Source organism: Alosa sapidissima, chromosome 1 (genome assembly GCF_018492685.1).
Source record: "Alosa sapidissima isolate fAloSap1 chromosome 1, fAloSap1.pri, whole genome shotgun sequence".
In the NCBI taxonomy this organism is placed as follows: domain Eukaryota; kingdom Metazoa; phylum Chordata; class Actinopteri; order Clupeiformes; family Clupeidae; genus Alosa; species Alosa sapidissima.
In genome coordinates, this window is record NC_055957.1 from 30424807 (window position 1) to 30449782 (window position 24976).

General features: G+C 44.8%; 2 protein-coding genes across 6 annotated transcripts in view; one reads left to right on the forward strand and one right to left on the reverse strand.

Moving 5' to 3' along the window:
* The first annotated feature begins 282 nt into the window (after positions 1 to 282).
* On the forward strand, positions 283 to 6850 carry fam131a (family with sequence similarity 131 member A). Of its 2 annotated transcripts, none has more exons than XM_042099500.1 (5): positions 283 to 604; positions 3679 to 3766; positions 4152 to 4337; positions 5121 to 5276; positions 5557 to 6850. In XM_042099500.1, exons 1-5 carry the CDS (start codon positions 551 to 553, stop codon positions 6096 to 6098), a joined length of 1026 nt encoding a protein of 341 aa, XP_041955434.1. In that variant the 5' UTR covers positions 283 to 550; the 3' UTR covers positions 6099 to 6850. The 2 variants fall into 2 exon arrangements, with proteins under 2 accessions (XP_041955434.1, XP_041955444.1); XM_042099510.1 differs by lacking the exon at positions 283 to 604 and adding an exon at positions 2346 to 3127.
* Positions 6851 to 7793: 943 nt separating this feature from the next.
* Positions 7794 to 24976, reverse strand: part of clcn2a (chloride channel, voltage-sensitive 2a) — a 124590-nt gene continuing 107407 nt past the window's right edge. For all 4 annotated transcript variants that reach the window (XM_042098940.1, XM_042098955.1, XM_042098946.1 and 1 more), the window contains 16 exons: positions 24836 to 24920; positions 21848 to 21949; positions 20938 to 21022; positions 20507 to 20656; positions 20201 to 20270; positions 19498 to 19608; positions 18608 to 18818; positions 17590 to 17723; positions 16614 to 16810; positions 15957 to 16065; positions 15771 to 15817; positions 15135 to 15197; positions 13774 to 13809; positions 13564 to 13668; positions 12950 to 13036; positions 7794 to 10224 (listed from right to left, as the gene is read on the reverse strand). In XM_042098940.1, the coding sequence (XP_041954874.1) occupies positions 9751 to 10224; positions 12950 to 13036; positions 13564 to 13668; positions 13774 to 13809; positions 15135 to 15197; positions 15771 to 15817; positions 15957 to 16065; positions 16614 to 16810; positions 17590 to 17723; positions 18608 to 18818; positions 19498 to 19608; positions 20201 to 20270; positions 20507 to 20656; positions 20938 to 21022; positions 21848 to 21949; positions 24836 to 24920 (2066 nt within the window). In that variant the 3' untranslated portion in view covers positions 7794 to 9750. The remainder of the gene's footprint in view (positions 10225 to 12949; positions 13037 to 13563; positions 13669 to 13773; positions 13810 to 15134; positions 15198 to 15770; positions 15818 to 15956; positions 16066 to 16613; positions 16811 to 17589; positions 17724 to 18607; positions 18819 to 19497; positions 19609 to 20200; positions 20271 to 20506; positions 20657 to 20937; positions 21023 to 21847; positions 21950 to 24835; positions 24921 to 24976) is intronic.

A 24976-nucleotide genomic window follows, 5' to 3' on the forward strand; every position in this document is an offset into this window, starting at 1 on the left:
TGACCTTTTAATGTGAGATCAAATTGTTGAGGTGTTAGTAGTCTACTGCAGTCACTGGAAACATGAAGCAACCCATGCATTTGTCAATGTAGGCTAACTTGTATCCAACATGACACTAGGATAGCCAATTACTTAAACTCCGTGGTAAATGGACTCCTAGACGTATCTTTTATTAAATATAGCGCGAACTAAAACTATGAAACAGAAGTTTGGTGCAGAACGAGGTCAGTCTTCAGTGGGGGTGCAATTATTCTGATAACCTAATAAAAGATATAAGTCTAGGAGTCCATTTATGTATAATGCAACGGAGGGACCACAAGTTTGAGCTGCTGTGGCTTTAAGAAACAGCGCTCGTCAAGGTGGGTCCTCAGATGCTGCTGCGCCGATGACGCCGCCAGTAGGACAGAACGAGGGGACGCATTTGGGAGGTTGAGTGTGGTGGTTCTTTGCTGATGCTTACAATTTCCTGTTCTCCCAAAGCTTAGGTTAAGTAAAGTGCATTAGCCATTTTACTTTCGATGCGACCGAATCCTGTTAAGGTTTGTGGTTGATGCTGTATCCATGTGCAATGCTTCTGACAGCGCTTCCCCAATTGAACATAAAGGTAAGAAATGTCTACATCATTACTCTTGTGCATGCACAGTATCATATACTAAGTTATTACTGTTGCTTGTCTTCTTTGAAGTGACTGTCTCAAGCAACATGTAGTATAGGCCCTTGGTGTTGAGAGAAGGAGGCTATTTGGACACGCCATCACGTAACCTACAATGAATAGTCAATTGATATGCGGCAGTGGTTTTCTGTTGCCAGGAGACAGAGCGAGGTCCTGCACAGCGGCTTTATAGTGTTCCTGAAAATGATCTTGCCAGCAATCTCATGGACGCGCGCTTAGAGAGCGCCGTCTCGCTGTCTTATGCTATTAGCGCTCGGCGATTTGTTTACGTAGCCTTGGAAAACGGTTTGAATCAGTCCTAACTTGACAGAGGATCATGCAGATGTTTTTCCAAACCTCAACATTAGACTACATTAGACATTTTCCCTAAAGCAGTTTCTGCTAAATATGACAAACCCTCGTATGCGCTCTACAGGCGTTTAATAGCATGACCATCATTTTCGGTCGTACGCGTTCAAACCAGCAGTAGATTGTGCAATAATAAAGCAGATGCAATTCAGTTGGGCATAGGCTACCAGAGGTAGGCCCATCGTCTACAGAAAAGGCTAATAGTATCCAGCATTTCAAAAAGGCCATAACAAGATGTGGAAATTATTCAAGGTCGAAAGCACCTACGCACATGTTCGTCTGCAATATTTCTTCTGAAACGTTGTGGGTTCCTATAGGTTACGAAAATGAAGCTTAAAATATCACTTAAAACAACTTTCCAGAACAAACAGGCCTGGTCTCCTGTCCATTGTATTGAGAGGCTATGAATAGTTAATGTGATTCATCAGTCTAGGTTGGCGTAAACTGTGCGTAATTGATGTGACATCATATGCATTTGGCAACTAATCAAATAGTAATCACCGCTGTCATCTCCAATCTTTGCTTTGTCGGTTCCAACCATATTAGGCTATCGCACTGCAAGTGAAGGGGCTGTCGTTGCCATAACAACAAACCAGAGGGAGCATTTTCAATGCGTCAAACACTTGTTTTTGCTAGAGCATCGAGCACTGATCGTGTCTAGTCCACAGAAAAACAAGCACCTCATTCTTAGACAGCAGATTAATCGAGGTCACCTTATGCCAGTCGAATATTAGGTCACAATTTCTTGTTGTGCAGACTATTTGTCAGGCTTGTCTGGAAAAATGCCCTTAAGTGACTTGTTGCTTTCAACAGGATTTGAATTGCCATTCAGACCGCTGCGTAACTAAAGGCACACTGAACGGCCCGCATTTGTTCTGCATTGTTGTAGCCTGCTCACATTGAACAGTCATTTGACTTATATTTGATGAAAGGAAATAGGTGACCTATTTAAGTTTAGACTTAATGTGTGGAAATGGGTCTCATCCCATTTAAGATAGGCCTATAGGCCCATCCGTCTGCTTTTAAAAGAAGCGTCTAGAAAACTCGTGGGAGGCGGACCAAAGCCATGCAAGATTTGAGACAGCGGTGTGGAGTGAAACCTTTTTGAGATAAAATAGCCTTAACTTGCCTTGCTTGTTCCTAAATGGAATAGGCTATTCGCCTAACAGTAGCCTAAAGTCAGTGATAAAGCGTTTGTTTGGTTTCTTATACATTAAATCCAGATTTTCATTTTAACCTGATGGCTTTAATTTCAATTAAAAATCCGATTTAGGCTATAGACTATGCTACTTTAATTTTTTTTTTTTTTTTTCACTAGGCTATGGGCTACATACTACTTCTTCTTCTTCTTCTTATAATTATTATACTTATAAATTATAGGCCTACAAGCCAAAAAATGAGCAAAATTAACTAACTGCTCAGAAGCGAGAAACTGGTCTGCCAATGGCAACTTTGACCCTACATAAAGCAGTAGCTTGACTATTATCTTGAGTTTAGCAGCTTGCTATGAAGGGCTTCAAGATAGTCAGGACTTGCAGAAGAAGCCCCCATTTCCCACCTAGAATCAATCTGATTCTAGGAAGTAGCCTGTTATTAGGGATCAAATTAGTAACTTTAACCTGCCATATGACATCTAAAGCCTTTCAGCTTCTCTGGAGGCCCCCTGTCAGTGCAGGCCCCCCCCCCAGCGCTCCTGCATATGTTTACACTTGCAGCGCTGGCCAGATGGAGAGGCTGAGCTGTATGGAGCATACGTTAGGCCACTCTGATTCAAGAGCTCTGTGTAATAGTGCACCATTGCGAGAGTTTAACCAGAGCAGCTTTCCCCGCTGAAGAGAGAGGCATATGCCTAATGGTGACAGGGACGCCCTGCACTTTATCACTGAGAGCTGAGAAATAGTCTGTCAAGAAGCTTACGGGGGCTTTTGGCTTTGGCATCTGCTCAGTGGAGGCGGTCCGTGGACCGGGGCCAGTGATGCAGGGAAAGCAGCGCAGCTCCCTGCCACCTCACCTCAATTCAGTTCAGCACAGGGCCAGCAACAGGTCCCAGTTCTCACCATGCGTCCGCTAACCAGACAGGCGATGGGGACTACAGCTTGGCAGAAGGTGGGCATTTATTCATTTAGATTACCGAAAGCATCAGAAATAGAGCAATTCAGTGTTTTTACTGGAATTGATTGATCGACGGAAGTATGGTTGACAATAGACTTGAACTTCGTATTCAACTGAAGTGTTGTCTATAAGTGTTGTTGGATGGCAGATGCACCTGTCAGCTTTAACTACAGGAAAGAGGTCAGAGCGAACAGTTAATGTCAGACCCCTAAGAGCTGTAAAGGTCATTTTTTTTTCAGCCTCTCTTTCCAGAAGGACGAGCACATGGTTATTTTCTAAATTGCCAGAAGAAACAGCCCTGATTTCACAAGCGCCTGTAAATTGCTCTCTGTCTTGACACTAATGGCAGATATTTTCAAGGATTGATACAGTCGCTTTTTCTGAGTAGATGTTTTATTGCTCTTTTAGCAAAAGACGGCATGATAAATTAGTGTCTAAACCAAACACTACTAAATGTTGGTACATGTTAAACCATGTGGATGGTGAGAGGCACCTTGTCAATCTTAACTTGTAGGTTAAGCTCCTCTATTGGTTTAATCTCGCAGGTTGAGGATCCTGCTGACATGCTTCCCAAGTCAAGGAAAGCCCTCAGCATTCAGGAGATTGCTGCTCTGGCCAGATCTTCATTTAACGGTAACAATTTACTCTTTATACCGACTCACATTTTGTCATTTCGTCTTATTAGTCTGTTGCCATTTGAGCTTGTTGCCATTTTGTTGTTTGAAGCAGCGGCAATGTAGATGGATGTTTGTCTTTGTTACTGTTTGTGGAATCTTTAGAATGTGCACAGATCTTTCAATTCCCATGACCTTGTCCCTGCATGCACCCTCTCCTCTGCTGAGCTGGCATGGATACTGCACCCAGTACAGTCTGTGTTGTGCAGATCTTGATATGAATTTTGTAAAACAATTTTGAATATTTATTGTAACATGCTTGTTTGTGTTAACGGTACATTTTTACTATTAACACTTTGTTTTATGCTTTGTATTTAAATGGCTTGCCTTGTGCCTTTCCTCAGGTATTTCCCAGGTGGTGAAAGACCATGTGACCAAGCCCACTGCGATGGCCCAGGGCCGAGTGGCTCACCTCATCGAGTGGAAAGGCTGGTCCAAGCCTCTAGATCCGCCCACCGCAACCCTGCAGTCCCACTTCAGCTCCTACTGCCATCTGACGGAGGGCGAACAGGAGGCTCGCTTCGCCGCAGGTACGCTCCCACACTTCCTGTGTCTGTCAGCCAATCACCTGGCCCCTTGCGTCACTTTGGCTCAGGTGCTGATTGGCTGTAGTCCACTTTTGCTGTTCGTATGGCCATGACTCTTCAGCCTCTCCTCTGAGTCTGAGTGACCATCTCATCTGGGCCTCGGCGGGGCCTAGTCATGCGTCACTGTCGCTGTCACTGTCTCAACTGCCAACCCCCCTGTCTCCTGGCTGATGGAATTGCCACGGTGAGTCAAACAGATGGTGTTCAATTAGATTACCCTGCCACAGGAGTACACCTGCTGCTCCACCTCTCTCCACCCCCCAGGTCAGCTCATCAGTTAACCGCCACTGTCCTATAAACAGCAGGCACCCTATTTGCATCCCTGTCACTTTTACACTACCAGTACCAGACAAAATGGCCCCATTCGGTCCTTCTGGATGGACTGGGGGTTGAGGTGAATGTCCTGCATTCAAGACAAAAATATGGTTTGAAGGCTTGTATTTATTGAACAACCCTTCTGAATTACAACTGCAACTCCGTCCTGACAAAAAAGGACACTTTGCTAGAAAATGGACATTGAAAAGACATTGTAGGCTGAAGATCCTGAGCCTCCTATTGACACTTGGCCCAAAGAATGAGTTTCATTAATGCAATGGCTACTCTAAAAATATGCACTTCAAGAACCAAATTGCCCTGCGCCTCCACTGCGCTTTGAATCTAACCCATGATTTTTAACAGTTCTATGAAACGTATGTGTTGACACCAGCAATATGATTTTTCTGCCAGGTGTGGCTGAGCAGTTTGCCATCGCTGAAGCCAAACTCCGCGCCTGGACATCGGTGGATGAGGAAGACGGAGTCAAGGAGGAAGAGGAGGATGCTGACTCCTGCGATGAAGACAACTCCAAAAACAACGACGTCTCTCTGATGACCGAGAGCACAGGTATGTGCAGGTGCTCTCCGACTCACACCTGTCTCTGTGACAGGTGTGTTCACCTTCCTGTTGCTTCATGGCGTGTTTGTTATGTTTACTCCATCATTTTCTGTTGGGTCTTGCCATCTCTTCCTCTTGCCATCTGATCTTCTTTTATCGTCTCTCGTGTGTGTGTGTGTGTGTGTGTGTGTGTGTGTGTGTGTGTGTGTGTGTGTGTGTGTGTGTTTGTGTGTTTTTTTTTCTGTCTTCCTGTTCTTATAGGCGTTCTGATTCTTTACTCCTCCCTCAGACGCCGCCACGTCCAATCCACTGTCTCAAACTCTGTGCCTGGCTGAGACTGACAGCTCAGAGGCCCAGCACCTCTCTCACAGCTCGTCCAATCCTGTAGTGCAGGGCGACCTCCTCAAATCCCGGCCTCCACCAAACAGTGAGAGGCAGGAGGCACTAAGGAGCTCCACTCAGCCCGCCTACCTGGGTGAGGAGGAGGAGGAGGAAAAGGGAAAGGAAGAGCAGCTCCGGGGGCTCAACTCCGGCTCCACCTGTGACTCCGGTCCCCACAGGCCCAGCCGGAGGTCTTTGTGGAGCGGGGGAGACTCCTGCTACTACTCCCTCAACTCCTACTCTGAGTCGGGCCTCTCCCCAGAGGATGAGGAGGAGGAGGAGGAGGAGGAGGAGGACGAAGGGCAGGAGCGGGAGGACGAAGGGGAGGACAGTGTCTTCCAGGAGGCGGCTCACTGCTACAGCCACTGCCGGAGCATGTCCGAAACCTCGGGCGTAGTGTCCTTCGAGGAGGAGGAGGCGGTGGAGGAGAGGGAGTGCATGAAGCTGTGATGTCCAGACTACATCCCCTTTCTGTTAGTCCTTCTGTTTAGCTATTGTTCCCTCGCTCTTTCAGGTTCTCCTTTCCTGTCATTCCTCTCTATGCCCCTTTCTTCTCTACTCACTGTCCTTCTCCAACACACACACACACACACACACACTTTTTATCTCTCTCACACAAAGTCTCTTCTTTACTCATTCTTTCATTCCCTTTCCATCACATACAAATATTCACACACACACACACACACACACACACAAAGATGCATACACACACACACACACACACACACAAAGATGCATACAGACACACAGACTCTCTTTTACTCCTTCTTTTTCTTTCTCCCTCTGTAACACACACACACACACACACACACCTTCTCTCCTTTTGTGAGTGGAGGGTAGGGTATCTAGACAGTGTACGTGATTGAGGTGACAGTTCAGGGTGACTTTTGCACTGCATTCTGCTGTTGATGTGCTGGGACTCGCTGTGGAGCGGAGGCTGAGACTGACTGAAAGACCTCCGGCTACCTCCAAACCCAGACCCGGTGCTGACCTGTCCCACGCACATGTCCACTAACGTCAACACTGCAGCATCCTTAACCAATCAGGTTTTGTATTTTTCTGTGAAGACAAAGATAAAAAGTACATAATCCATTGTTCTTGTTTGTACAAAAAAATAAAAATAAAAGTGATGTATCTCTGCTTAGTATCTCATACGAAAGACCTTTCGGGTTTATCGCGGAGCTCTGTGAAGAGGGGGGCCTTTCGGGTTTATCGCTGAGCTCTGTGAAGAGGGGGGCCTTTCGGGTTTATCGCTGAGCTCTGTGAAGAGGGGGGCCTTTCGGGTTTATCGCGGCGCTCTGTGAAGAGGGGGGCCTTTCGGGTTTATCGCGGCGCTCTGTGAAGAGGGGGGCCTTTCGGGTTTATCGCGGAGCTCTGTGAAGAGGGGGGCCTTTCGGGTTTATCGCGGAGCTCTGTGAAGAGGGGGGCCTTTCGGGTTTATCGCGGAGCTCTGTGAAGAGGGGGGCCTTTCAAAGGACAAAGGAAAAGCCCTGAAGCCTCCGCGTCGAAGCCAACGATAACAGTATTCCTAATGAAAAAAAAATGTCGGAATGAGGAATGTTTCTCGCCTATCTATTTTTCTCCACACACTCTCCCAGCCTGACCCGAGGACAGTGGTGTGTGGTCAGCGGGAACGGTGTGCCTGTTAGTGGAATGTGTCCATTACTCTATTATGATCACTGTGTGATGTACTCCAAGAGAGGCAAAATGTGAAACTACTGGTGTCTTTTTCTTTTTTCTCAGACTGCTCTTTTAAGTCCTCTCTCTGTTGCAATGACTTGTTGTGCAATTGGTTGGTTTATCAACTATGAATAAATAACAAAGAAAAATCTCTGAGAACAGCTATGTCTTGGTTTTCCCATAGTAAATAGCAAAACCCTGTCATTAAACTGCCAAGTAGATTTAGAGATTTGACTTGCTGGCAGAGGTACAATCAATCCATACTTGGATCTCACTCAACAGTCTTCCACTGCTACATGAATGACCGTTGACAGTTACAATACCAGGGCTGTCATATAATCTACAACCTGCTGTATGTACAGTAGGTAGGTAAGGTATTGTAGAGACAACAGTTCGATTCTCGTCTCCAGCATAGTGAGTGATGGTGTAAATTGATCAGAACAACATGCACATGAGAAGCCATTAAACTTCAAAGATTGAATTTAATATGTCACTGATGTACAAAACAATTCAATGTATTCTTAAAAATAATGTCAACTGTTGATTTGTATGCATATTTTCTATATACATGTTAGGAGTTAAAGTTTAAATTTCATTCACATTTCTTCAATGGGATTATAAAGAGCATTCAGGGCCATTTATGCACTTATTGCTTCTCTCTACTGCATGTGCACTTTGTTGTCTAAAAACACTATACAGTACATTCTATAATAAGGTCACCAAAAATAATCTTATATGGCGGGCAATACATTCCAAAACGTAGACATTTATTGCATTTTAGCAATTAAAACGAGACCAAACATAAGGAAGTGGGTAATGATGCCTAGTTAGGCATTTGTGGTCATCCAGACCTCAGTGGGTTGCTAAGGACTCAAAAGCTGTACTTAAACTAAAGGCAACATTTATTAGACCCACAGGATCAAGTACAGCTTCCTTAAAAAATAAAATAAAATACAGCATTCTCTCACTATTTGTAAGTTTTTGGACTGTTTGTATTCCTAAACTGGCCAATGCAGTTCTACCCCAGTCTAAAAAACTACGCTCTCTACTGTACAAGTTATCTACATTAGATCTATTGACATCACCGGCCACAAGGTTCAGGGTTTAACCTGTATGGCTGAAGCTTCTTGGCCTTCATGTGTGTGTGGGGGATAAGATGGGGGTGGGAGGGGGGGGGATTTCTATTTGCACATGCATGTGCATATCGCAGTCTTTTTACATACAGATCTTACAGTTTATTTTATTTTCGAGCTCATTCTCTCAAACGTGTGCAACTTGCACGCTTAGAGAGCAACGAGAGTTGGTATTTACACGTGCAAGAGGGGTGTCCACCCACACCGATCAGTCACACAAGAGCAGTACATTCCCAGACCGCTTTGACACTCGCCTGGGCTTCAGGGCAGACTGGCGACACTGATGTACAAGCGCATGTGACTAACCCCCATCAACACTTAACCTCCTGTGATCAACAACACACACACACACACACACACACACACACACACACGTATGCTTTGGATTCAGACGAAGACTCTTAAATGCTAAATACAAATGCCATTGTAGTAGTAGAGTAAATTACAGTGTGCTTTAGGACCTTTTCCGCTGCAGGCTCTTAGGCTTGGCCGGTGTGGTGGAGCTGTGGTGTGGTTGTGGTGTGGAGAGGGCTGCGGTTTTGCCGCAGTGTGGCATTTATCTTGTTTGTGACAACGTGTCGTTTATTCCCATTTATTCCCACTCGTTCCTTCCCTCTCCTCTGCCTGTCTCTCTTGCGTCATCCCATTTTTCTGTTTCTCCTCCAGTCCCCTCTCTTGTTCTCCCTCCATCCATCCCTCCCTTCATTCCTCCCTCCCTCTCTCCTTCCCTTCAGTTTGGGTTATTAGGAGCTATATTTGGAGAGAAATTGTAGTTTCGTTCTCAGAGACAATCTTATTTAGATTAAAAGTGTCAGCACCAGATGGGTATGTGGGCTGGCTGCAGCTGAGTCACTTACACACACACACACACACAACACACACATATACGCACACACACACACACACACACAGACAGACACACAGACAAACACACATACACACACATACACAATCACAGTCTTTACATGCTCCCTCACACATGCCCCCATACTGGTGCATGTGCTTCCCTTGGCATTGCACCGATCTTGTGGATCCCTCCATCCCTGACACACGTGTGCTTTCACTATCTTTGACCCACACACACACATGATATGGAGAGAGGAAGTCTCTGGGTTCTGGAGGTGATAAAGGTGTTATCAGTGCTGCCCCCACCCCCGACACACACCTGTAAGAGTCCCCGCTAGGTCCAGACTACCCTGTCTTCCTATGGTTGTGTGCATGGACGAGAGGAGAAAGAGATCGACACAGAGGGAAAGAAAGAGGGAGAGAGTAAGAGAATGTTAGAGTCATTCTACAAGATCCTTTGTGTCGGCCTCAGCTGCTTCACACACTTCCTCTGGCGGCTCTTCAGACGGGGAAGGGCAAAGCTCCTCCTCAGCTCCTGATTGGTCCACATCCAGGTGGGTGGAATCATAGTCACATGGCAACTCTGGAAGTGTTTCTGGGGAATGGGAGGGGCTGGCTGACTCGCATACCACCTCTGATTGGTCATCTGACTGCAGCGTGGTGTTCTGAGTGGACAGCTCGGTGCAGTCCCTGCTGAACACTGGGCTGCCGTCCAAGGCCAAGTCCGACTGGTCCTCCAATTCGGGTGGGCTCGGTTCCCGTGGCAACGACAGGCTCCGGTGCCGATTCCACAGCTTGTGCAGTTCGGTCACCTCCGCCACGCTGGTGCTGGTGCCACTGTCACGGAAGCTGGCCAGTGGAGGGCGCACTTTCACACCTGTGACTGTCACCGAGCCCTCGATGGCCTTCCTCAGCTGTCAAGAGAACGCCAGAGGTGAGCAGGATGTGAGACAGATGTACAAAGTGTAAAACAGGAAGCAGAGTTCTTGCCACAGCCACAATATTTACATGTCACCCTGAAGAGCAGCCTTTCAGGTAATGTTATACAACCCTTTGTCTAAAAACATTGACCCGCTGTGTGAAGGTTAGGTGAACTGTACAAATCTGTAGCCATAAAGTCAACATTCATTGAGGGGGGGGGGGGGGCAAATATGTCCCATGTACAAATTCATGAACAGATGGAGTGATATTTATATGTTTTCCTTTTAAAATAGTGTCCTGTTATTCACATTTTCATGTTATTCTAATGCCATTGATTACAGATGAATAAATTACAACCATAACTATTATGAAAGCCTATGCATTGCTACAGAAAACAAGTCCAGATATTGTGGCCAAAGTTGTAGCCTATTTGTTTTATTTTAAAACTTGGTCGTGCAACATTTGCATGTTTGCTCTGTTTTCTTCTAATTTTGCCCTTTTGGCCTATGTGTGGCCAGATTACCATGGTTCAATGTGATCTACTCAATATTGAAAGCAAAACAACTGCACCCTAGACTAAGCTATGGCACCTAGATACAGTATGTCCTTATGTTCTCTTTGCTCCTTTCCACCTACTGTATTATCAAGTGGTCTCTCTCTCTTAGTCTACTCTGAATGCACCAGAGTGAAAACATTAGAAATAGTATCAGTAAAAAAGTTGATGTTCAGGGGTGTTTCCCAAAAGCATAGTTTGCAACTATGTTAGCACCTTACATGGTTAGAACTATGCAAGTTTCCCAAAACGATAGTTTGATCTATGGTGCTGCAACTTACATAGTCCAATGCATCGTTAAGCGACACAAGTGTTTCTTAAAACCATAGTTCCAACGAACGTTCGCGAACACTGTCGTTAAAGTTGTGCAGTTCGAACTACACCTCTGGACCTGTGGGAGCATAGTAGTAGCATAGTTCCAGGGATCTTCGTGTCGAAGACATCACTGATGTCAGTTATTTGTGTGCAAATGTATCATTATAAATGCATCCAGGTCTCAGGTTGATATTTTACACTTCTAAACACCATACAACCATACTGTATCTTTAAATGCCTTAAAGCAGCACTTAAGGAGATTTGCACTCGGGGTCCCCCCAGTTGAGAAGTGCGATAATAAACACACTAAATATGCGTCTTTTGCTACAAACTCTGATACAATATAGAGAGAATGCACTATCCCAACTTTTTTTTTATACGAGTTGCTGGCATCATCCCACCTACTTGAATGCCCTCATACAGGCATATGCTATCTCCAGACCGTTGCTCTCCTCAGACGAACAACGTCTAGCTCTGCCACCGGTATGCTCAGGCCAATCCAAACTTTTCTCATCTATATAATTAGTATAAGTATATTACTCTTTTGATCCCGTGAGGGAAATTTGGTCTCTGCATTTATCCCAATCCCAATCCGTGAATTAGTGAAACACACACAGCACACAGTGAACACACAGTGAGGTAAAGCACACACTAACCCCGGCGCAGTGAGCTGCCTGCAACAACAGCGGCGCTCGGGGAGCAGTGAGGGGTTAGGTGCCTTGCTCAAGGGCACTTCAGCCGTGGATGTGGGCATGGGAGAGCAGTGCTCAACCATTTCCCCCGCCCACATTTTTTCTACTGGGTCTGGTATCGAACCGGCAACCCTTCGGTTACAAGCCCGAAGCCCTAACCAGTAAGCCACGGCTGCCCATCTGTTGCTCCTCGTAGGTGGAACACACTACCAGTTCCTACTAGAGCAGGGACATCCCTCTCCATCTTCAAAAAACTCCTGAAGACCCAGCTCTTCAGAGAACATCTCCTCTCATAGCACTACTTACAACTAGTCTTGCTGATCCTAGCACTTACCACCTGACTAGAACTGACACTCGACTGTTTAAAAACAGCACTCACTAATGCACTTATTGTTATTGTAATCTACCTTTTTTAAATTGTCCTAGAATTGTTGAGAGAATTGCTTTAAAAAGCTTAAACTGTTTACCATGTTGTTAGTCGCTTTGGTTAAAAATGCGTCAGCTAAATGTAATGTTAAAAAAAATGAGCATATATTTTTAAAAATATAATAAAATGTCTTTTTCAACAATTCAGGTTGTCTTTCCAGTATTCTCAATTAAATGTATGCTTTGTTACAGGTCAAGGGGGAGACTCTTCAGCATAGAGGTTATTATGATACACGCAGAGGATCGCAGACACGCAGACACAGACATAAACACAGAGACACAGACACAGACAAGGAGACGTAAAGGGGAAGGGAGGGGGCGATAGCCCACTTTAGTTTTAGAAACGTGTGTGAGAAATTATGCATGTGCTAAGAGGAAGGAGCTCTAATGGTTTATAAATCATCGCCTTCGGCTTGAGGCATCAGACGTTTTTTTGTCAAGTCAATCACAGGTGTTTTTGATCTAAATGACTTGACTTGATTTGACAACCATTTAATGTGGGATTATGGTAATGATATCCTGCATGCATGCCAAAATAGTGATGAAAACTCTCTGCCTACATGAATTCCATCTAGACTACCACACAGAGGTCGACTTCCAAGATCAACTGCCAAAATCAACTCTTTTTGTGTACACTGACAGCAGTTTGGAGGAAAGAAGGATTATGACGACTGCTGTCACTTATGCTGACTCTGCTGCCATTGCCTGGCTAGGTCCTGCTGCGGTACTCACCTCTCTCAAAGACACGACTCCCACCAGCCGGCCCGTACTGGTGACGTAAGCATGGTCCAGTCCCAGCAGCGAGAAGATGGTGTGGGTCTGTCAGGGCAAACAGAGCATGTACACAAGCAGCTTTAGGACACTTGGAACCCACAGTTAATTTGTGCTTTGATATTAGAAGTGCTTTGTATTACAGTATCCCTGTCATCATTCAATAGACGATAAACATAAAGCTGAGAATTTAAAATGGTTTCCCTGATGATGGGTGCCTCAGCTGAAACACTGTTTGTGCTGACCGAATACATCATTTCCACAGATGAGCTAAATTGTCTTTCTGGTGAAGTAGGTGAATCACTGGACCATTTGGAAACTACTTAAGTGTGTGGAGTGGACTGAGGTGAATAGCTGCGGTGGCATGGCGTGGTGGAGGTCTAGTGGTCAGAGCACTGGGCTTCCAAACAGAAAACCAGGGTTATGGGTTCAAATGGGCATGAGCAAAGCACTTACAATTCAGCAGGGGGACTATCCCTTTAGCTAGCTCAGAGATGCTACGTTTCTCTGGATAAGTGTGTCTGCTAAATGACGACTAATGTAAGAAGATGTCCAGGGCTTAGACCCATCCCAACCTTGTGTAAGGAGGTGCGCTCCACCAGCTGGAAAGGGGCAGGGTCTATTTTGCAGTTCTTGAAGTCTACAGGTTCATCCAGCTGTCTCTCCTCCCACTCAGCAATCTGACAAATGGCAAGAGCAGTGAGTCAATGAGTCAGTCACGGCTTGTCTGTGAGGGATTACGTCGGCAGATTGGTTGATAGATATGAGTCTGGGGAGAGACATACCTCAGCTGTAGTCATGTCATCCTCCACGTCTGGAGCCTGCAGGACATAGAACAGCGTTACAAACAGATCTCCACAGGTTGATTCTCTCTTTCTCTCTCTCTCTCTCACACACACACCTTCCATTCTAAGAACTACAACTGACTCATATGAACCTCTTAGACAGAAAAACAAACAGAAAAGACTTTCTCTAAGCGTGAAACTGTCAACTGTCAACAATCAAAATTATCATCCCACTACCAAAGCCACTACAGAAGAAGCACACAGGCATTTAAAAAGCGGAGAACAAAGAACTGTTTTTTTGAGGGCAGTCTGAGTATGTAAAATCCATCCTGTTACATCCCGAAAGCAGTCATGCTATTCAATTTTCAAAGAATTAAGAGAAACTTTTTGCTTTCAGAGGTGGTTTGGATGCATTTTTGTAAAATAATCTACCACATTCTCTTGAATCAACGCAAGACATTTTTCCATAGTTTAGCTAATTGAAGAACCTTACAGAAATTTTATTTCTCTGGCGAACAGTTGCCGCAAATTTGCGGCAAGGTCATATGCCAATTAGGTTCGTCACCAGAAGTTCACAGGAAATTTGCCATTATTGGCTAAGTGTGGTGGCAAATCACTGGCGAACACCATTTGCCACTAGTGGCAAACTCATTGCTGCCAGAACTTTGCTGGAAGTTTGCCTCTAGTGGCCAACATTGGCAAACTTCTGGCAATATTTTCTAGTGAACTCATTTGTTTCCCACAAATCCCCCACATGTTTGCTGCAAATCTGCTGCAAACATTTCATTTTTGTAAGGGACATTATGAATGTATTCAATTATTCAAATGATTTCTCATGAATATGAAATATAAAATCACAAATCCTATATCACAGTATTTTGACTCAACATTTACAGCACTCTGCTTTAAAGCAATTTGTCTCAGAATTCAAGAGAATAGGGCGAACAGCAGTACTGCAGTAGCAACCAGCATTGTATGTTTGCCAGTTGGAGACGTCCGTTTCACCTTGTGCTGTGAAGCGTAGCAAACAGTACAGTTCAGCTTGGTCAGGAATCCTAAATTAAACCCTCCCAACATGCTCCATCAAAACCCCCAAGCCACAGCGAGCCATGAAGGGTACAGTGCGGATCAATGACAATTACTGAACTCATTCACACACCTCTCCCGTACAGCAGCGGCAACAATAATAATGAGGAGTAGAGAAAAAAAGGGAAAAGAAAAAATTTCAAAAATCCACTGTGGCTGAATCCACTAAACTGGCGTGTGAGTTAGCCTTGCTAGCACCCAGGCTATGGCACTTCAAGGGCAGGCTGGTGATTGCGAGCTTAGGGTGACCAGAGGGCTCAGAGTGGGGATCTTACCGCCAAGGGGGTCCTGACTCGCCTGGGCCTCCTGCTCTTACGAGCCACGGCCCGAGCTTTGCTCTTCCAGGAAAAGAGACAGAGAGGAAGGAGCACACAGGGTTAACACAATGGTCCTGCTCGCACGCTATGGATCAGCGGCCGGCTGGGCTCGGACCGATTAAGGTAAGAGTGATGCTTGTTGGCAGAGGTGGAAAGTGGTCTGTTGTGCCATGAATCTGCTCTGCACACAGGCTCTAGGCCAGAGAGCTGATTGGTTCTTCCTCCTGCCCCGAAAGCGGTGCTGATTTGACATGAAATATTGTCAGTCTTTTATTCCCAATCAGAGTTTGGGATTTCCACCTCTGCTCACTGGCTTCTTTAAAGAACTAGAGCTTCCCTACAAACATTCACTATGCACACACACAATAAAACAAGAGTTGTTGACTATTGTAAAATCGCCCGTTGATGGCTTTCAGGCGTGCATTGGCTGCCCTGTCATATTCAAGTGCAAGGTTGGAGAGAGAGGCTTCAGTGAGACATTAGTCGGAAGTTCCAGCCGGGGGTCAGTGGAAGGGCATTATATGGCTAGGTGGAAGGGTGATTTAAGTTTGTATTTTAAGAGGAGTACTGAGCTTTGCTTTAAATGAACCTTACCTCCACCAGCTCCTGCTCAGGGTCCTCACAGGACAGTGTTTGGGAGCCTGCAAACAGAAGGACTATAATACACATGGGTCGCATATAATATGGCATCAAGTATGGATTTACATCATCTTAGGGGAAACACAATGCAAGTATTCCAAAGCCTTTAATCACTCTTTAATCACTTGTTTGAGCACATACTGTTGGGTGTGTCCGTGTTGCCGACAGCAGACACTGTCTTTAGTGCAGACTTCAGAGGAATCTGAGAGTTGGAGACAGTTGGGCTATAGGACGATTCTTCCGTGGAGATCTGAAAAGAGGAGAAAAGATTGACCAGCGATCCTCTCCATGAACCGAGCCGCTGCTTTGAGAGCACCTCTGCTCGTCATTCAAGTCTCCAGCAGCTCAGCTCTGCACCTGTCAACGCTCTTGAGGAAAGGGTGCAAGCCAGGTGCGGCTGATGACTGTTAGGAGCTTAAGGCGGGGATTAGCCAGCGGCAAGTGGCAGGTTTCCTATTGTTCTATATGGTTTGGCAGCGGAACGGTTGAGCAAGCTGAGCGTTGAACTTGGTTCAACTGTCAAAGCGCAACGCGAGCGTATTCAATTGACAAACCGTTTGTGTTCCTTAGGAACGAGACAAAACTTATTATGGTCTGAGCGTTGCGTTACGTTTGTCGCTGCCGCTTGTCGCTGGCTAATGTGATCCCCGCCTAACAGAGGTATTAAGAAATGTTTTTATACAGCTAGTTTTCCTCAGGTGAAAATGTTTCTATATCTAACCAAAACAACAAAACATTGACATTGCACAGCTTGAGAGTGATGTTTCCCAGCCCCAGGTTCTGACCCCTCTGACCCACCCCGGCGCTGCTCACCAGGAACCGGACCCCGCGGCTCCCCTTGGGCGGGCTGTCCTGGCCTATCAGCATGGGGAGGTGGGCACCGTTGTCCTGGGCCCGTTCTCGCAGGAACTCCAGCCGCCGAGTGCGACCCAGCTGCAGGGAGAGCAGGGACTGGAGCTGGGAGCGCTCAATGGAGCCGAGCAGTATCATGGACTCTGGGGAAGGAGGGAGGGAGGGAGGGAGGGAGAGAGGGAGGGAGGGAGAGAGGGAGAGAGGAAGAGAGAAAGAGAGAAAGACATGGTTGAATTTGACTTGAGATGCAGTAAGGATGTGAGTCCAACAGAGAAACACAGTGAGACAGTGACAAAAATAAATCGGATCATAAAAAAGCAGGAGCATGAGGGAAATGGGAGAGGGGAAAAGGGTTTAAATCAGAGCAACAAAAACATGAAAATGAAAAATGAACCTGTAGGGTATCGGGTGTACAGAACTGTGTCTTAGGAGATGTTTTATTACTGTACATGGGTCACAAGAGGTGCTGCTCTGATTTGTTTAGTGGTGATCGACTGTGAAGAAGTGTGTGTATAGGAGTGGCTCACCACTATATTCATGCTTGAGGGATTGCAATAAATACATCGGTTACAGTGTATGTATGTATATTGTATGTATGTATGTATGTATGTATGTATGTATGTATGTATGTGTGTATATATGTGTGTGTGTGTGTGTGTGTGTGTGTGTGTGTGTGTGTGTGTGTGTGTGTGTGTGTGTGTGTGCATGCGCTTGTTCTTGTCTATGGGGTGTAGGTAGTTTGAATGTATATGCAGGCATCAGACGTGGAAACTCTGGCTCCAGAAAGTAGAACTCCTGGCTAAAGACCTGTGTCACTTTATATAAGGTGGTTTAGTAAATGGTCAAATATGTGATAGGACTTATATTTCCTGGAGCCGGACTTTCCCAGACATGGATGTGAGTACATGTGAGTAGTGCTCACCATTGGACTCCACCAGGGCCAGTGTTTTGAGCTGGGCTGTGCTCACGGCATCCTGGACGTGGCGATAGGTGGAGGTGAGAGTGATGTGACGCACGTCCTGCAACATGATGTCCTCTACTCTGATATTATACTTCCTACAGCAGCACATAGAGGAGAGAGGCCAGCTGAACAGCAGAATAATCAAGACCAGGTACATATCCAACAAGACATGGATTCATGGATTATAAATTATGTTAAGGGTCCAATTGAATTGAGACATGGCACAAATATGGCAGAAAGGTAAATTGTACAAAATTTGCAGTATAAAATTGTATAAAAGGTATGATTGGTATATATATTTCAGTTGTCCATTCTCTGTGATCCATAAACTGTTATTTGGTTGCCAAATGAATCGTTTCGCCACAAATGCTGGTCAGTGATGTTAACCTAAACATGATCCACTATTCCTAACTGCCAACAGATGGTCAGTTGATTGTTTAGGATGCTCCACCAGGATAAAATCAAAGTGCACACACACACACACACACACACACACACACACACAAACACACACACATACATACATACACACACACACAAAAACACACGCAGACAGATGGACATGTACAGGTCTAATTCTCTCAAGAGGTTTTCCTTTCCCGAGGCTCAGGTGAAAAAGCATTACAGTATGTTGTACATTTCCAAATAACCTGGGCACACAGAGGGGGCCAAAAGAAAGAGAGAGAGAGAGAGAGAGAGGAAGAGACTAATAAGGGTCTACAGAGAGAGAGAGGTGGAAAGTGAAAGAGACTAAGGAGGGCCAAAGAAAGGAAGAGAAAGTGATACACAGTCAAAAGAAGAGAGGGAAGAGAGGACCTCAAATCCAAAAATGGCCGACTGACAGGCAGATGAGTAGGAGAGCGTGACATAGATACAGGTGGACAGACAGACAGACAGACAGACAGACAGACAGACAGGCAGGCAGACAGACAGGCAGGCAGACAGACAGACAGGCAGATAGGCGGGCGGAGGGACTCACTCCTGCCCCCAGCCCAGCTCGGGGAGGTAGGGCAGCTTCTGGATGCGGATGATGGAGTCGTAGAGCGAGGGCTGCAGGCTCTGGGCCACAGCGTTGGCCAGGATCACAGCGATCATCACGGGTAGGATGTGGGAAATCTGACCGGTCAGCTCGAACACGATCACCGCTGTCGACACGGTGTGTGTGACAGCCCCTGAAAGAGCTGCCGCACCTGAGGTGGACACACCCATACACACACACACACACACACACACACACATGGACACACACATTCACATGCAGATGCAGTTATAAGACGTGATACAAGAATGCAAACACACACAAACAAAAACACACTTGTACATATAGTAGTCACTCTCTCTCTCACACACACACACACACATGCACATACACACACGCACACTCACAGGCACACTCACACGCACACAAACACACGCACACACACAAAACAAAAACACACGGTCACATTTCCACAGCCCCGAGCCAGTGTCAGCAAGCCATTTGATTTGTTATTGTGCAGGCCCGACTCCTTCCTGCTCCAGTGCCCAGCGCGTGGAGAGCAGCGGCATCCATTTCCACCGACGAGATTTCATTTGTCTGGCCGTCAGTGTTGGGTGATGAAATATGCATGACTCCTGCTCACCGCTACCCACAGGCTCCATTATTTGTGAATTTGAGTCAGGATAGAGCCACAATGACCACGGTGGTTACATTTGATAGCTTTTTTTCTCTCTCCCTTTCTGTCTTTCTCTCTCACACACACACACACACACACACACACACACACACACACATACACACACTCACACACACACACACACTCACACACATTAGCGGGGGGTTGTGATGGGGGGTTGGACATGAACCAGAATGCCGTGGGGGATACTGACCTACAACTGCATAGCCGCCAGGTACTATGGGATACACGGTGCCGTCGGCGGTTATGCCATCAGGAAAAACGGCCGCCATGCTCTCTCCAACGAGACGTCCAAATGCAGCTCCTACACACACACAAACACACACACACACACACACACACACACACACACACACACACACACACACACAAACAAACACACACACTGTTAAAAACTAAAGTTAAACCCCAAGGTCCGCTGTTTGCTTACAATTTGCAGATATTTCACTCGGCAAAAAACCTGCAAATGATACTCACATGAATTATTTTTCGATCACGCCTGTGTTCCATGACCAACATAGCTGGAGGAGTTTTGTAATGTTATACACCAGAGGGTTTGGTTTGTCAGTCAAACATTGATGGAGATGATATATGGAGGAAATGGCAAAGATAAAAAACACAAGTTAGACACAAACCAAGACATGAAGTGGAGTGGGATAAAAATCGAAATAAAGACGATGTGCAGTTTACCTGCCAAAATGACCTGTGTGTATGCGCAGCCATGGTAGTGTCCATACTTAACAACAAAATACAACCAAACAACATCTATAGCATCTGTGTAAAATGGACATGCTCTCTGCTTGTGGGGTCAATGGGGGATGCAGTCGAATGCTGATCTCTCTCAGACACAGAGTGCCACATTCACACAATTCCGTGTATAGATCACCAGTGCTTACCTATGAGGAAGACTGGCATGAAAGCTCCACAGGGAACTGGCATGGTGGTTGCCACTGCTGACATCCAAAACTATGAGAAAAAATGTAGTCCGTCTTACATTATTACCTAAACAGGAAGTATGCCAGGCACCATGATACAGTACACACTCCACACTCAGGGACATATACTTGTATACACATTAGCACAAGCATCTACACTTGAGATACAAACACTTCCAACTGCAAACACTAAAACACCAGCCAATCTATCAGACATTCATACATATCCTCTACACACACAGAGAAAGAGAAAAATGGTAGCCGCACTTTCATGACGACGAAGAGGAGGAGAGTGACGAAGACATTGAGCTGGGGGTGTTTCCAGGCCTCAGGCTGGAAGTCAAACTCCTCCGCTACTCCCTGCTTGTACCAGGTGCGGTTGTCAAAGAGTGCCACCAGAGACTCATGCTGAGTTAACTGTGGAAAAGCGAAAACACAGCACGTCACAACACTGCATGGCAACTAAAACAGGCTGGGTGAGTCACATTTAAAACCCAATCTAATTTAGTCTCAGAGCACAGTGGACATGAATCTCACCAGAACTTGTGCTTTGGGAGAATGCAGCAAACTTAGTTTTTATAACTACTGATCAATCATATCTAGCACTGCTACAACCATTAGTGGAATAGTTTACAGGGAGAAAAGAAAGCTAGTTGTGAGGAGGTGGGTAATGGAGACCGAGATTAGAGTAAGCAGACCTGTCCAGCCATGAACTGCCCAAACCCTGGAGGAAAAGTGAGGGTGGACACCAGCAGGGTGACGAGAGCAGGGTACACCAGCCGCCTGTGTGTGAGAGAGGGAGGGAGTGAGAGAGAGCGAGGGAGGGAGTGAGAGAGAGAGAGAGAGAGAAAGTAAGAGGGAGGGAGAGATTGAGAAGAAGAGAGAGAGTGGGAGGGAGTGAGAGAGAAAGTGAGAGGGAGAGAGAGAGAGAGGGAGTGAGAGAGAAAGGGAGTGAGTGACAGAGAATGAGTCCTGGTTTGATGAGAAGGGTGCAGTGCTGAAGAATAGGTAAAGGGCTGCAAACAATGTATTTGTTTCCTTCCACTCCTGTCCACGCTGACTGACTGAAGGTCACAGTAATCCCTTGATTGGCATGCAGCTTTAGTCTGGTGTCTAACTGGTGCTGGGTGCTGGGTGCTGTGTACACATGATGTGAGCTTTAGTGAACACACTGGACGGCTTTGCATCTCCCCGGCGGATGAGTGTGGGTTTAAGAGCAGCTGCAATAACGTCTCTCCCTCTCATTCTAATGATTTCTCTGTCATTATGACCTTAGATTGCTTAAATCGGTGACTTCAGCAGACAGGAGGAAAATTACACAGGGACACATCAAAGAGCTATTTACGCACCAAGGGTAGTTGCATGCTCTATGCTGAGAAAATAGCACTGCTGAATCACTGCCGAATCCCCAAAAAGTACAACATACTGTACATTGCATTCACATAAAAAATAAAAAATCATAAATTTGTAAAAAATCATTTATTTGTGTGGTGCCATGAGACAAATAAAATAATGTCTGTGTGAAAGATGCAGGGCTTGTACCGCTGACTCAGCCCTCAACTCTAGAGTCACCTGTCAAGACTATCATCTATCCTTTAAAGCACTTACTTCTTCAGTAAAAACTTGTTGATTGTTTTCTGCTTCCTCATGGATTCAACAATTATTCGGTTTAGGTAAACAAACAGAGCACCCCCAAAGCCACTGGCAATCCTGAGGAAAGAGCAAAACTCTGTCAACAGCAAAATAGAATTCAGAAGCATTCATTCTCCGACTGCTTCTGATAGTCTGAGTCACGAGTCTAAACTACTGACCAGAGGTGGTGCAGCATGGAACTGTAATGGTCTCACTATAACAATGCATTGTAATTGTCCAGGTTTGTCAATGAGAAAAGTGCTAACATGAACATCTTCCTATATTAAAACATCCCGTGCGAAAATGAACGGTAGTGTTTTGGGACTATAATATTATTATAGAAATCTTATAGTGTTACTGTAGTAATTTGTCTGGTGAGTGTCTTCACAGCACTGTTACTGTTACCCATGGCATCACAAATGGCAGCACATGACAGGGATGTGGTACAGTATGGACATTAAAACTGCTGGCATGACCCCAGACCAGAGGTGGGAAAATACCAGACAGGGACGTCGTTAGGCCCTAAAAATATATAGTAATATGTGTGAAAATTCACATCCATTACTGAATTGAATTGAATTGCTCATGGAGTACTTATCACACAGATACATGGGGCAGTACCGGGGCTTTCCAATGATATTAGCGGCTACTGTAGGTGCTGTGATAAACTGTTTGTGAGAAAATTTACGTTGGATATACCTGAAATTTCATCATATTTCCACTTCGTCCATCTCCCATCATTACTCTCTGTGGTATATCTCACGAACGCTTCACTCAACACATGGCAAACCAGAATAAACAGCAGACCTTACCGGATACGGGGATATGAAGCAATCCTCGGTATAGTATGTGTAAAGAATTACATCAATTTATGGTATGTAACTGTATTAGTTGTTAGTTTCTGCTTTCAATCCCTTTTCACCTAACAAAACCTATGTTTGTCTGACATTTTTAAAAATGGCCACCTAGGCCCCCAGGAGGGAAAATCCAAGGTGCCAACAATTCTAAATCTTATCAGACCCCCTTTGTGAGTTTTTCTATCAAATATCATGCTTTTATCACAAAGTGATCAATTTTTGTGCTTAACTGCCCCACTGTTGACACTTATAGCATATGATAACAATCACAGTCCTGTAAATTATTATCTCTGACATGAAGTTAAATTTTATCTAATCTACAGTACAAATCAAATGTTTGGACACACACACACACACACACACACACACACACACACACACACACACACACACACACTTATTCATAGTTTTTTCTTTGATTCCTTTTTTCCTACATTGTACAACAATACCTACAACATCCAAAGTATGACAGAAGACAAAGGTCTCTAGAGATATATTATTTCCATGCGTCACATTTAATATTATTACCTCTATGACAACATTATTAAAGCCAACTTCATTCTTTTCAATTAAAATCAGTGAAAGACAAGCACCAACAAGTGCTCAAAATATTTAGGAAATCCATCAAGACTGTTGGAAATCAATTCCAGCTGACATGTAAAGTTTGTTGAGAGACTGATCAAAAGCTTCCCTTACAAAAATGAAATGTTTGTAGCAGATTTGCAGCAATCTTGTGGGTGATTTGTGGGAAACAAATGAGTTCACTAAAAAATATTGCCAGAAGTTTGCCAATGTTGGCCGCTACAGGCAAACTTCTGGCAACAATGAGAAGTTTGGCATTAGTGAACCTGAAATTTCTGTAAGGGTCTGTACATTGAAGAATTTAAAATATTTGCTTACAACATAAATCCATGTGGGCTATTTCATAATCTTAACCACCTACTCTGCAAAAATAAAGATAAAGATAAAGGAAAAAAACATGTTGACATTAGCTGGTGTGTCCAAACCTTTGACTGGTACTGTTAAGTATTTCAAACCTTTTATCCATTTCTATTCTACAATAATTGTTAACATACACATGCTACATTGTTAAAATGAAAGAGAAATTCTGTGTTTATGTAACACATGTTGTTTACATGAAAAAACAGTCACTTCATAATAAATTAAGTTTGATGCAGAAAGTATTTTTAATTTAAAGCTGCAGTTGGCAAGTCTGGTAGATTGAGGGGAATTCTCATGCCCCTCCCCTACTACCACCGAGCACCCTCTCATCGAGTTTGTGCTCGTCAGTGTGCACCAGACTGTGATTGACAGTCAGATCTCACGCAGCCCTGCTCTGATTGGACCAGAAGAACCGGGAGCTGTGGATTTTTGCAAAAGGCTCTAGGTGGAGGTAGAAGGTTTTTTTTCTAAAACCGGCTGAATTATGTTGTTCTGTCGGAGCATAGTGTCGGTTTCAGTGAATATGATCAAAAAAATCTTGCCAACTGCAGCTTTAAGTACAAATTAGCAGTTGATGCCTAAATATTGAAGTGGTGAAGTTGATAAATTCCTATTTCTATGGATTATGGATAAAGGCTGCTTTCTGGTTTTAATGTTCGGTCATTGCTCAAGATGTGTGCATGCATAGTGGAGCAGCTTATTAGCATGATAAAACATTATGCGTTTTTAAGAGTATGGTCAGCGTAAACAATTTTAGCTTATGCACAAAGTTAAATGGGACATGCGACAAAGAGTAGCACTGTAGCTGCCTGGCTGTGATAGCTGCTGGTTGTAGCAACTCGAACTAGGTAAAACCGATTGTTTTCGTTTTTTTCTGGTGACCCTGAGAAACAGAGATCTATGTGAAATCTCGCTGGATTTCTCCTATAAGTTGGAATAAATAAACAACTAAAGTTGTCTGTTATTCACTTCTAACTTGCATGTTTAGAGCAAAGAAATCAGAGGAGATATTCATCCCTGTATGTAAATAGTAACAGACAGTAAGTGAATAGGGGAGACATGAGAATTGCCAACATGCCTCCTACACCTCGACAGTGAGCACCGCTTAAAGGTTTTAGTGAGTAGAATTTGTTGGATGTGTTGGAGGTTACTATACAGGACATACCCAAGGACAGCAAATGCTGGAAGCTCCTGGAGGTCAAAGGGGAAGTCGAGGCGGAAACGCGTTTTAAAGAGAGCAGTGATTGTCTCTGAGGAGAGGAGAGAAATAGAGAGAGTGATAGAGATAGAGAGAGAAAGAGCGAGA